This window comes from Monodelphis domestica, chromosome 1 (genome assembly GCF_027887165.1).
Source record: "Monodelphis domestica isolate mMonDom1 chromosome 1, mMonDom1.pri, whole genome shotgun sequence".
NCBI lineage: Eukaryota > Metazoa > Chordata > Mammalia > Didelphimorphia > Didelphidae > Monodelphis > Monodelphis domestica.
Window position 1 is genome coordinate 315,249,705 of NC_077227.1, and position 13,662 is coordinate 315,263,366.

General features: G+C 41.3%; 1 protein-coding gene across 6 annotated transcripts in view; it reads right to left on the reverse strand.

Annotated features, from left to right (window-relative positions):
* Positions 1-13,662, reverse strand: part of CEP170B (centrosomal protein 170B) — a 123,110-nt gene that overhangs the window by 68,064 nt on the left and 41,384 nt on the right. For all 6 annotated transcript variants that reach the window (XM_056811173.1, XM_056811176.1, XM_056811174.1 and 3 more), the window contains exon 3: positions 510-599. In XM_056811173.1, coding sequence (XP_056667151.1) covers positions 510-599 — 90 coding nt within the window. The remainder of the gene's footprint in view (positions 1-509; positions 600-13,662) is intronic.

Genomic DNA, 13,662 nt, shown 5'->3' on the forward strand with positions numbered 1-13,662 from the left:
CCAACTCTGTGTCATCTTTAAGCCTAATAAGCACCAAAAGTTATTCACTTTCTCATTATCTTATCTTTTTTCCCCTAAAGTCTACCTTCTGTCTTAGAATTAATAGTTAAGTATCAGTTCTAAGGCAGAAAAGCAGTAAGGACTAGGCAATGGGAGTTAAATGACTGGCCCAAGGTCACATAGCTAGTAAATGTCTGAGACTAGATTTGAATCTAAGACCTCCTATTTCCAGGCCTGACTCTCAATCCACTGAGCCACCTAGCTGCACCCCCCACAACTTTCTTTCTAAAACGATCCTACTCCCCAATCCTCTTTTCCAATGACTTGTGGTTGTACTTGCTTAGGGATTTGCCCCCCAAGAAATGTTCCATTTTTCCTCATAGATTTAGTCACCTGAAAAAGGAAAAAATACCCCTTTCCCCCACACACACCCTTAGCAGCCAGAGCAACAGGGGCCATAGCACTGACTTCAGTCTCAAGGAAACTGGGGACCCCAAAGGTCAACTCACCCCATTTAAGCTGCCAAGATCTTTCACCCAGTGCTCATCCTTGTCCTGGTTATAGTTGATGACTGCATGCTGTTTGTCCACACTTCGAGACTAAGGACAGAGAGAGAGAGAAAGAGAGTGTCAATCCCATTTATTCTCCAATAAATGAGTACTCCTGCCTTTCTACTCTGAAAATTGCTCTTTCTAGAACATTACACCAAAAACCCTGCAGCAGCCCTTCTCCATAATCTTTAAATGAGTTGGAAGGAAATTTAAAATGTCAATATGGCAAAAATTTCCTCAATTTCTACAGGATAAAACTGAGGTTCAGATGGGATAAGAGATTTATTCAAGTCACATAGCAATCTGGTAGAAGAAACAGAATTAGAACCCATGTCTTCAATCTTCAGACTAGAGCTCTTTCCATAGCTACTCTCCCCTCCCCACTTCAGTAATTTCACTGGCAGAGTGAACTGCCTGAGAAAAACCTCCAACTGCACAATGTAATGCAGCTCAGTGGACAGTGTTGGTCTTGGATTCAAGAAGATGCTGGTCTCAGACACTTAATAGCTATGTGACTCTGGTCAAATCCCTTTACTTCTCTCAGCCTCAGTTTGCTCATCTGTAAAATGAGAAAAATGATAGCACCTACCTCATAGGATTGATGCAAGGATCAAATGAGAGAATAATTGGAAAGCTCTTTGCAGATATATATAAATGCTACCTACTGTTTCCAATTCACCCCCAGGCAGTTTGGGCAAAGGGACTTTAAATTGAGACCTCCAGGTTTGAGGTAAGGGAAGAAAATTCAGGGCCAGCTCCATCATCAACCATAACAGCACCCTCTATACTGATCAGTCAGCCAGGACATAATCATCCTGGTTGTTCAACCATACTTCCCTAAATCCAGGCCCTTCCATTTGGGTATCATCCTAGGGTACCCATTCCTCCCTTCTGGAAGTATTCCTTCACCCTTGCAGACCTTGGCCTCTTATTGAGGCCATCTTGATGTCTTCTTGATGCCCTGGGCACTCTCCTTCAATGTGTCCCAGGGTGACCAAAATACTTCCTTCATAAAAGGTAGACTCAAAATCGGACCCAATACTACACATGTTCCCTGACCAAGGAAGAAGACAGCAGGACTATCACTGCATTCTGGAGGCCTGTTTTCTCAATGGAGTGTGTCCAGTTTCTGCATCATATCCCTAACCACTCTCTCCAGCATGTTCTCTCAGACCTCCCAACATAGTGGGCCACAAACAAATACATCTTGCTCCCCACTGCCATTTGCAGACCATCCATCTTTCAAGCTCCTCTTCTCCTTTGAAGTTTAGTCCCATGTCTTCTCCAGATACTAGTTACAGTTACTTGTAGGCCCCCAAATCATTCTTTCTCATATCTCAATAATATGTGCTCAGTCATTTTTAACTATGTTCAACTCTTCATGACCCCTTTTGGAATTTTCTTGGCAAAGATACAAGAATGATTTGCCATTTCCTTCTCCAGTTTTATTTGGCAGATGAGGAAACTGAGGCAAAGAGGATTAGGGACTTGTTCAGTGTCACCTAGGGAATAAAAGTCTGAGGCCAGATTGAACTCAGGAAGATGAATCTTCCTGACTCCAAGCCCAGCACTCTATTCATTGTGCCACCTAGCTGCTCCCCTCAGTAATAACAGCTCACATTTATATAACTACTTGAAGTCTCAACAGAACTTTACACACATTCTCAATGACTTTTACAACAATCCTGTAAGGTAGATGCTATTCTTCTCATTTTATCAATGAAGAAAGTGAAACTCTGAGGTTAAATGATCTGTCATACAGCTAGTAAGTACACAAAACAGAATTGGAACTAATCAATCATAAGCATTTATTAAGTGCCTACTATGTCCCAGGCACTGGGTTATGAGCTGAATTGACTTCTCAATGCTCTGCCCACCACACCATAGTGCCTCTCCTACAATTCAGAACCTGGCACCTAGCTTCCTCTCTGTCCTACCTTGAAGACTCCCATAATACACCCGGTTCATGCTCCTCCTTAATTCCCACATCCTACACCTTCACTATGGCTCAAACACACACATTTTCATCTTGCCATTATCTAAAACTATTCTATCTCTGTGATTCAGAACTCTGAAATTCCTCTCTCTGATGACTGTCTCCTATCTATCAATCTCCCTCTACCAATGTTTTACAAATCTCTGGAGTCCTTGTTGCCACCTTCGCTCATTCACTCCTCCCTGTACATTCCATCCTCACTTTCTTTCTTTTGCAATCCAGACCTTATAATTGAGCAATCCCATCATACAATCACCTTTACTTTCAGTCTTAGGCTTTGCTGAGTGCCAGCAGTGGGCTACCTCTACCTCTGAGCCTAGAAAGCCACACAACTTTACTGACTGGGTCCACTGGAGAGCAACACATATGCAGTCTATTTTCAACTAGGTCTTCACTGCTTCTTGGCAGTCTTTTCATTCTTCCTTGATTATGTATCATGCTCCTCACAGTGGTTATGGTTCCAAATTTTTTCTCTAGCTTCCTATGTTCCCCCTTCCTTCTTAGCAGAAAGCCTCATCTCTTACTTTACTGAGAAAGTGGAAATGAGGTAACTTTAGAAGATAGTGTTGGCCTTTGGGTCAGGATGATCTGTGTTTTAATACTGCTTCAGATACACACTAGCTGTGTGATCCTAGGCAAGTCACTGCTAACCTGTTTTCCCATCTATAAAATGGGGATAATAATAAAAATATACCTCTCCAGCTTATTGTGAGAATCAAATTACATTTGTACAAATACACATTTATATACAGGCATATATGGACATATATATATATATATATTTACACATACATAGTTTTTGATGCTCAGTCTTTTTTTTTCAAGTCATGTCTGACTCTTCATGACCCTATTTGGGGTTTTCTTATCAAAGATACTACAGTGGTTTGCCATTTCCTTGTCCAGCTCATTTTCCAAATGAAGAAACTAAAGCAAATAGGGTTAAAACTTACCCAGGGTCACCCAACTAATAAGTATCTGAGGCTGGATTTGAACTCTGAAAGAAAATTTTTCCTGGCTCTAGGAACAATACTATCCATAGCACCACTTAGCTGCCAACCTTTGGTGACTCCTTATAGGGCAGGGATGGTGAACCTTTTAGAGAAGGAGTGCCGGGCCCCATTCCTACCCCACCTCCAGACTGTGTGCTGTGCCTCTCCCTCCCAGGAATGCAAGGTGTGCCCTGCCCCCTCCCTTTACTCCACACAGGGGAGAGAGAAAGTGCTCCTATTGGGCTGCTGGGCAGAGAGACAGGTGAAGTGAGAAATGCCCTCAGCAAGTGTAGAGAGGGGAAGGTGAGTGGCCCAAGAGCTCTGCTCCCCTACAGCTCTGCTACCTGTGAGCCACCCACCTTACCCTCTGGGTACTTCCATTGAGCTGCTAGGCAGGTGGGTGATGTGAAAAAATGTCATCAGGCACAGTAGAGAGGGAGAGAGTAGAAGCTCTACCCGAGTCCCTCTGGCTTTCTAGTAATGAACTGGGGGGAGGGACAGCTAGGTGTCTATAGAAAGCACTCTGCATTCCATCTTTGGTGCCCATGCCATAAGTTTGCCATCACTGTTATAGGGGGTGGGAAGGGTGGGAAGAAGAGGAAAAGCATTTATTTAGCACCTGCTATATGACAGGAATATTACTAAACATTTTTTTCAAATATTATTTCATTTGATCTTCATAATAAACCTGTGAGCAGGTGCTGTTAGTTAAACAGAGGGAAGAGAACATGAGAGAGACTTGCCCAGGGTCACACAGATGTCTGAATATCTGAAGCTGGATAAAATACAAACTCATAAGTAGACAGTTAAATCTCTTCACTCTCTATGACCATCCAATCTACCTTCCCAAGCCAACTGTTCATTCCTCACCTTCCAGTACTCTACACCCTGACTAAACTAATATTTCATGAACTATTACTCCCTACTCTACCTCAACTCCTAGAAGTCCTAGCTTCATTTTAGGCTTTCCTTGTGTACCATCTCCTGCTAGAAGTCTTCTCTGACCCCCCCCCCCAAAGTTAATAACACTCTCTTCCCTCAAATTATCACATATATTATGAAATTTAGATTTACTCCACCCTGCTTAGTCTTTATAATTCTAGCAACCAGGAAATGTATACACCCCAACTTAAGGATTAACTGTGGGGGAGGATGGTCTATGACCCACGTGTGCTAGCAAATGACAAATCAGAAACAACTGACTGACCACCTGAGCTGTCTTAAGCCAAGTTTAAGCCACCATTGGTACATGTGAGACACAGGAAGTGATGTAAAGAGCTGCCTTTATATTTCGCATCACTTCCTGTGAGAGGGACTTTTGCAGACTTTGGTGGTGGAACTTGACTTGGTGGTGCATGGGACCTCAGACTGCTTACCTGAAGGGACCACTTGGTGAGTTATAAGGCTTACTCCATTTTCCCTTGACCTTTCTGAAGGTACCAGACTCCAAGGAGGCCCCTCATCTTAGCTGGCTGGAAGCTGAGCTAGATTTAATCTTCTGGGAAGGCTCCTTGCCTGTGGTCTCTGAACTCCTCCTGGCTCAGACCAAGCCAGAGAAGCTTCACCTTTCTCTCTCTCTCCCTCATTCTTAATTTCTTCCTTCTATTGTAAATAAACCAACATAAATTCCATTCTGACGAGTATTTCATTGGGATTTAGAATTTAAATCCCTGGCAACCACTAAAATTTTATTCCGTCTCAACCCTAAAAATGTACCCTTAACAATATGCATATCTATTTACATGTTGTACTTAATTCTATAGATGTTGTAGTTCCCCTCTCTCCCATTAGAATAAGAGTTCAAGGGCAGTTAGGTGACACAGTGGATAGTACACTAAGCCTGAAGTTGGGAGGTTCTGGGTTCAAATATAACCTCAGAACTTCCTAGCTATGTGATCCTGGGCAAGTCACTTAACCTCAATTGCCTATGCTTTTCTATTCTTCTGCCTTAGAATTGATACTGAGGCAGAAGAAAAAGATTGTTTTATTTTTATCTTTTTAAAGGAAAAAAAAAAGAATATGAGCTCAGGAGAGTCAGGGACTGGTTCCCCCCTCCCATTTTAAACAGTATCTGGACCATAGTGAGCCCTTAATAAATGTCAACTGACCTATAGTAAAGTATAAACTCCTTAATAGCAAGAATTGTTTTTCCTCTCTGTATCTCTGTTAACAGAATGACCCTTTGGGGTAGAAATTGGGACAGGGAGGAAAGCAAGCATTCATTAAAGGTCTACTATATGCCTGGCACCATGGAAGCACTTTTCAAATTATATCTCATTTGATCCTCACAACAAACTTGGGAGGAAGGTGCTATTATTATCTCCATTTTATAGCAGAGGAAACTGAGGAAGGCAGAGGTTAAATGACCAGCCTAGGATCATGTAGTAAAGAGTCTAAGGTTGAATTTGAACTCATGGCCTAGTCTAATGAGGGTTAATCTCAGACTGCTCCACATAGCTGCTTTGAGGACAAGGGGAAAGAGGGGCAAAGGCTAAATGTTGACTTTATTAACAAGAGGAAATCTCAATGCCAAAACTCCAGCAGCCAACACAGATTAGCAAATTGCTGTACCTTAGTCTAAAAGATTGCCTGAGGTACTAAGGGGCCTCCAGTAACTTTTTCCCAGGACTAAAATGCCAAAGAATTTCTCCAGACTTAGAGGCAGGCTCTCAAGTTTTATCTACCATAATGCCTTGCATCATGTTTTTGGACTGAACCTGTGATTTCAGTAGTTTAGGAGACCTCAATACAGGCCAGCAACTGCTCTGTAACTAATAGGTGCTTCTGGCAAATTGGATTCAATCATGATCATATTAGCTTTTTTGGTTGCCATGTCACACTGTTGACTCACATTGGGCAATTAGGGGAAGGGCTTTTTTTACATAAACTCTTCTCCACCTAGGGCTTGGGATTCCTCACCCAGGGAACAGGTAAAGCTAAACAATGGTTATTCTCTTAAGGGTAGGGCTGTTTTAATATTAAAAAGTATGGCTGGCTTATTGGTGCTTACATAGCTTTCTTCTGATTCTGTTTGACTGGTCATCAAAGGAATCTGCCTTCTCTGAAAAGGTCAGAAAGAGGAAGAAGCCCAGAAGTTTGCTAAATTTCAGAAAGACTCTCTAAGATTTGGCCAAAATAAAAGCTGAAATAATTCAGTTTCAAAGGATCATAGAATTGCTGCCTCACAGTTCACCTAGCCTGACATTTTCACATTAAGAAACTGAGGCCCAAAGGGATTTGCCAAAAGTCACAAAGTTAGAAACCCGTCTAGGATTTGAACTTAAATCCTCTGATTCCAAATCCCATTCACTTTTCCTCAATGCATCAACATCTACCCCATAATTAAGACACTGATATGCTATTGTCTAGTCATTTTCTAGTCATGTCTTGCTCTTTAAATTTTTTAAAAGATATTTTATTTTACCAATTACATGTAATAACAATTTTCCACATAAATTTTCTGAAGTTATAGGATCCAAATTCCCTGTTTTCAGAGATGGTATACAATTTGATCTGGATTATACATGTATTATCATGCAAAACCTATTTTCATATTATTCACTGTTGTGAGAATACTTATATAAAATCAAAACCCAAATACACTAAAGTGAAAAATGCTATATCTTGGGGACTAAAGTCCCCCTCTCCCCAATGCCAGCCCAAGGCAAAAGACCTCCATTTCCATCTTCCCCCAGCACCTGCCTGAGGTGAGGGCAGAAACTGCCCTAATAGTATAACATGGCAGGACACCAAGATATTCCTGTCAGGCCTAGACAAATGACCTCCTACATCACTGACCATCAGGCCTGAGAATTTCCTACCCCTAGAGCCTGGGGTTCCCAACCCTCTTAAGGCAGTCCAATGAGTTTCACTCAAGTACCCCAATTTTGCCCAATAGAGACAATCCAGATTACCTCATCCCAGACTACCACCCTATAAAAGATTACCACCTTTTCCATCCAAGTGAAGACCCCTAGACATTTACAGGTTACAGGATCCCTCCTGGCTCTCCCCATCTCTCCCCCACACCCTTTCCCACAATAAAGCCATACTAAATTACTCAATCTCTGTCTCATTAGCCTTGGGTCAGCCCCCCTGTCCGCCAGGTCGGTCATGGTGCCAAGGTTCGGATTACCAGTGAAGGATGTCTCAATCACTCACCATCAGGCGGGACCCAGGTCAAATCACCCCACCCCTTGTTGCTGAACTAGGTCCAACTTGGAGGCTGAGACCCTTTCCCTCCCTCCCCTTTTCTTATATTACTCAATCTCTGTCTCATTAGCCTCAGGTTAGACCCCCTGTCAGGGGTATATATGTCAGTGGTATGTGTATATATATATAAATAAATAAATAATTCTGTATCACGGAGTTAGTTATCATGGCACACTCTTGGCTGATGGAATGAAAGGTGACCAACCACAGCACTGCTACTTTATGGATTTTCACCTATCCTGAGGGTCTTTGGAACCAGGATGGGTGAGGGATCACTGTTTTACTATTACTGAGTACAATGTTCTGGTTCTGCTTATTTCACTCTGCATCCGTTCATATAGATCTTTCCAGCTTCTTCTGAAATCATCCTGCTCATTGTTTCTTAAAGCACAATAGTATTCCATCACCAACATACACAACAACTTGTTTCACCATTCCCCAGTTGATGGATGTCCCCTCAATTTCCAATTCTTAGCTACCACAAAAGAGCAGCTATAAATATTTTTGTAAAGTAGGTCCTCCCCCTCCCTTTTTTTAAAAATTTCTTTGGGATGTTACAGGATTAAAGGGTATACACTATTTTATAGCCCTAAGGGCATAATTCCAAATTGCCCTCCAGGATATTTGAAACAGTTCACAACTTGACCAGCAATGCATTAGAGTCCCAATTTTGCTTCCAACTTTTATCATGTTCCTTCACTGTTATATTGGCCAATCTGGTAGGTATGAGATGGTACCTCAGAGTTGTTTTAATTTGCATTTATTTAATCAAGAGGGATTTAGAACATCTTTTCAGATGATTATTGATAGCTTTGATTTCTTCATCTGAAAACTGCTTGTTCATACCCTGTGACCATTTGTCAACTGGCTTGTGTTCTTATAAATTTGCATGTCAGGGGCAGCTAAAAGGCCCAGTGGATTCAGAGCCAGGTCTAGTGACGGGGGGAGGGGAGGTCCTGGGTTCAAATCAGACCTCAGACACTTCCTAGCTGTGTGACCTTGGGCAAATCACCTAACTCCCATTGCCTCGCCCTTGCCATTCTTCTGCCTTAGAACCAATATATAAATTGATTCCAAGGCAGAGGTAAAGGTTTAAAAAAAACCTGAATGTCTCACTCTTTATGACCTTATTTGGAGTTTTCCTGGCAAAGATACTAGAGTAGTTTGCCATTTCCTTCTGATGCTCATTTTACAGATGAGAACACTGAGGCAAACTGGATTAAGTGACTTACTAAAGTCACATAGCTAGTGTCAGAGGTCAAATTTGAACTCAGGTCTTCCTAATTCCAGGTCCAGCATTCTAACCACTGCACCACCTAATAGTCCTATGGACATTTATGTGTACTTACAAGTATTTGCCAAGAAAAAAAAAGCAATCATTCTGAATAAAACTCAACATCAGGAAGAACTTTCTGTCTAACAATGGAATGAGCTGCCTCTAGAAAAGTCAACAAGCCTTTTAAAAGTACTTACAAAGCATCAGGCATAGTGTTAAGCCCTGGGGGATACAAAGAAAGGCAAAAATCAAAACCAAAAACCACTTTCCCTTCTCTCAAGGAGCTAGATCCAATGGGGAAGACAGCATCAAAAAAGTATTGGACAAACAAGATGCTTCCAGAATAAATGGAGATAATCTCAGAGCAAAGGCATAAAAGATTAAGGAGTAGGAAAGACTTCATGCAGAAAGTGGGTCTTTAGCTAAGACTTGAAGGAAGACAGGGATACCAAGAAGAGAAAGGAGGAGAGGGTTCCCAGAGCAACTGGTGAACATGCCTGGAGTTGGGAAATGAAGCTTTGTGTGGAACAGCTAAGAGGCCAGTGTCAATGGATAGTAGGGGATATGGAGGCTGTCAAGCAGTCAACAAGTCTTAATTAAACAGTCCCTATGTGCCAAGCACTGTGCTAAATTCTGAAGATTCAAAGAAAATAGGAATGGTTTGAAAAGATTGATTATGAGAGGCAACTAGGTGACTCAGTGAATAGGTCAGACCTGGAGACCAGGGGTCCTAGGTTCAAATTTGACCTCAGATATTTCCTAGCTGTGTGACTCTGGCAAATCACTTAACACCAATTGTTTATACTTTCTGGAGCCTCTGCCTTGGAACCAAGACTTAACATTGATTGTAAAACATAAGATATGGGTATTTTTAAAAAGAAAAGGCAGGTTATGGAGAGCTTTAGAGCCAAACTGATGGTTTTATATTTGATTCTTAAGGTAATAAGAAGATACTGGGGTGGGGAAGAAAGAACATGGTCAGAACTGCAGCTTCAAGAAAATCAATTTGACCATGGAGTAGTCTCAGAGATAGTGGGTGAATTCTTCATCATAGGAGGTGAATTCCAGCAGTGCCTAGACAGTTGAATGGGCCTGCTAAGAGTAGGAGAAAGAGGAGGGGGAGGGAGGGAGGGAGGGAGGGAGGGAGGGAGGGAGAGAGAGAGAGAGAGAGAGAGAGAGAGAGAGAGAGAGAGAGAGAGAGAGAGAGAGAGAGAGGACTGTGTGTGTGCGCGCACATGTATGAAAAAAGAGATCTCTAAGGTCCCTTCCAGCTCTGAAATTCTATGATTCTTTGATAATACATAAAATGACTTCATAAAGAACCCCAAGATCCCAGCAAGGTGGTGCAGTAGATAGACTATGGAGCCTGGAGTCAAGAAGATATCTTCCTTCCAGAGTTCAAATCTGGCCTCAGACATTGACTAGCTGTGTGACACTTCACTCTCTGTTCCCCTCAGTTTTCCTCATCTGTAAAATGAGCTGGAAAAGGAGGTGGCAAACCACTCCAGCATCTTTGCCAAGAAAACCTCAAGTGGAGACATGAATCACAGAGTCTGACACAACTGAACACCAAGAAGACCCCAGTCTCTACAGAGGCAAGACTGGTCCTATAGCAGGGATAAAGTCCTTTAGTTCAGAGTTTAGAAAATAAATGACTAGTTATTTATTACATCTATATGTAGTTTGTTCTTGTCCTTCATGAAATGTGGTACTCACTTACTTGAAATGAAAATGATCAAGGCTATATCTTAAGCCAGGGAACAAACATCCAATACACACCCCCATGATTAGTGGGGCTAGGTGGCACAGTAGATATAGTAGTTCTGGACCTAAACTCAGGAAGACCTGCATTCAAGTTCTGCCTCAGATATACATTAACTGTGTAGCCCTGAGCAAGTCACTTAACCCTGTTTGTCTCAGTTTCTTCATCTGTAAAATGGGGATACAGTACCTACCTCCAAGAGTCGTTGTGAATCAAATAAGATAACAAATGTAAAGTGCTTAGCATAGTGACTGGCACATAGTAAGTGCTACATAAATCTTAGCCATTATCATCATCATCATTATTATTATGGTTGGATCCTCTATCCCTGATGATACTAGAAATCCTGACAAGGTCACTCTTCAGAAATTCCTGGAATGTGAGGGCTAAGGGAACCCCTGATGACCACCATGTCCAATCTTTCTCCCTTAGTTTTTTTTTTTTATTAAAAACTCTTACCTTCCGTCTTGGAGTCAATACTGTGTATTAGCTCCAAGGCAGAAGAGTGGTAAGGGCTAGGCAATGGGGGTCAAGTGACTTGCCCAGGGTCACACAGCTAGGAAGTGGCTGAGGCCTCCCTTAGTTTTTAAAGGTGTTCATTGAGATTCAGAAAGGGGGAGGACCTTGCTGACATCATAAAGGTGTCAACAGCAAAGCCAACATTAGCCCCTAGGGCTCCTGACGTCTAGGTCACAGTTCTATTCTGTCCAGTTCTGAATCCATGCCTCCATGCCTCCATGGTTCTTGGTATTCCAAAAACAATTTTTTTTCTTACCATAACCCTTGAAAATCTACCTGTACTATTTGAAATTTTTGAGTCTTCAGCCACAGTCTGATTAATGGGCTCACATGACTCATTTCCAGTAAGCCAGGCAGCTTATCACACTGCAGTATAAAGAGCCACATTGTAAACTTCCAGCAAACATTCATGCCATGGCTACAATTTAGTACAAGAATCTGCATGCACATCTTGTTACTGATGTAACAACTGAGGCATTTGTACGCCCCAGCTGATGAGCTTTAGCAAGCCCAGAATTCTGAGAACACAGGCAGTAACAAGATGTAAAGATGTTCAACTTATTACAGTCAGGAGATCTAGGACTGAATTCGGGCTCTTCCGGGCAAGTCACCTCTCTAGGAACCTTTTGCTTCTACCACGTGCAGGATTTGAGGGCTGTTACTGGTCAACCCTGACCCATATTTAAGGAGCCTGATAGAGGCAGCCTTAAAGGAAGAAGAGAAAAACAGAAACAGAAATGTAGCAAAAACAAACTCTAACGGCCTTTTCCTGTTGTCTACTGTCTAGACTTCTCCACAGCTTTGGACACTGTATATCACACTCTCCTTGATACTCTGTTAGCTTTAGCTTTTCCCACCAAGGGCCTCTCCAGGTTCTCCTATCTATCTGATGAATTGTTCTCAGTCTCCTATGTTGGATCTTCATCCAGGACAAGCCCCCTAGCCCTGAAGTTTTCACAGTTCTCCTTTTATCCCCTTTCCAGTTGGTGATCTCATCAGCTCCTGTGGACTCAATTATCATCTCTGTGCATATCACTCTCAGATTTATCTATCCAGCCTTAAACTCTCTCTTGAACTTCCCCATTTGGGGTTTTCTTGGCAAAGATATTGGAATGGTTTACCATTTCCTTCTACAACTCATTTTATAGATGAAGAAACTGAGGCAAACAAGGTAAAGTGACTTGCCCAGGGTCACATAGCTATAAAGTATCTCCAAGTCCAAAATGCATGTTCTAAAGACATTTTATACTCAGCATGAACAAAACTGAACTCATCTTTCCCCCAAAACTTTCCCGTTTCCTTTCCTATTACAGTAGGATGTTGTTTTATTCCACTACTACATTCCAAGACCCTTTTTATCATAATTTGAAAATGACATAGCAAATTCCATTATTTAATAAGCATTTCTTTTAAAAATATACTTTATTTTATTATTTTTTAAACCTTTACCTTCTGTCTTAAAATCAATAATGGGTATTGGTTCTAAGGCAGAAGAGTGGTAAGGGCTAGGCAATGGGGGTTAAGTGACTTGCCCAGGGTCACACAGCTAGGAAATATCTGAGGCCAGTTTTAAATCTAGGCCCTCCTGTCTCTAGGCCTGGCTCTAATCCACTGAGCCACCCAGTTGCCCCCTAAAATGTTTTTTAATAGGAAATTTCCACCTAAGTTTTTCCAAAGTTATATGATCCAAATTGTTTCCCTACCTTCTTCCCTCCTTCTTTGGAACTGGCAAGCAATTCAGTCTGGGTTATATATGTATTATCATGCAAAACATATTTCCCTATTATTCATTTTTGTAAGTGAATAATCTTATAAAACCAAAACCCAAAACATATAACCAAATAAACAAGTGATAAATCATATGTTTTCATCTGTATTTCTACTCCAATAGTTCTTTCTTTATTCATTTTACATCTTGTAATGTTCTCTATATCCTGTTTGATCATAAATTCTTCCCTTCACTAAAGCTCTGTCAGGTAAACTCTTCTATGTCCCCCTAATTTATTTAAATCACTATGCTTAAATCATATACCCATTTTGACCTTATCTTGGTATAGGATATAAAACATAGATCTAAACCTAATTTTTGCCATACCGTTTTCCAACAGCTTTTGCCAAATAGTGAGTTCTTATAAAAAAAGCTAGGATCTTTGGGTAAATTTATCAAACTCTAGATTGCCAAGGTCAGTTCCCCTTAATCTATTCTATTGATACCCCTGCTATTTCTTAGCCAGTACCAGATTGTTTTGATGATCACTGCTTTATAATACAGTTTAAGATCTGGTACCACTAGGCCACCATCTTTCACATTTTTTTAAATTTTATTTGCCTTTATATTCATGATCTTTTGTTCTTCC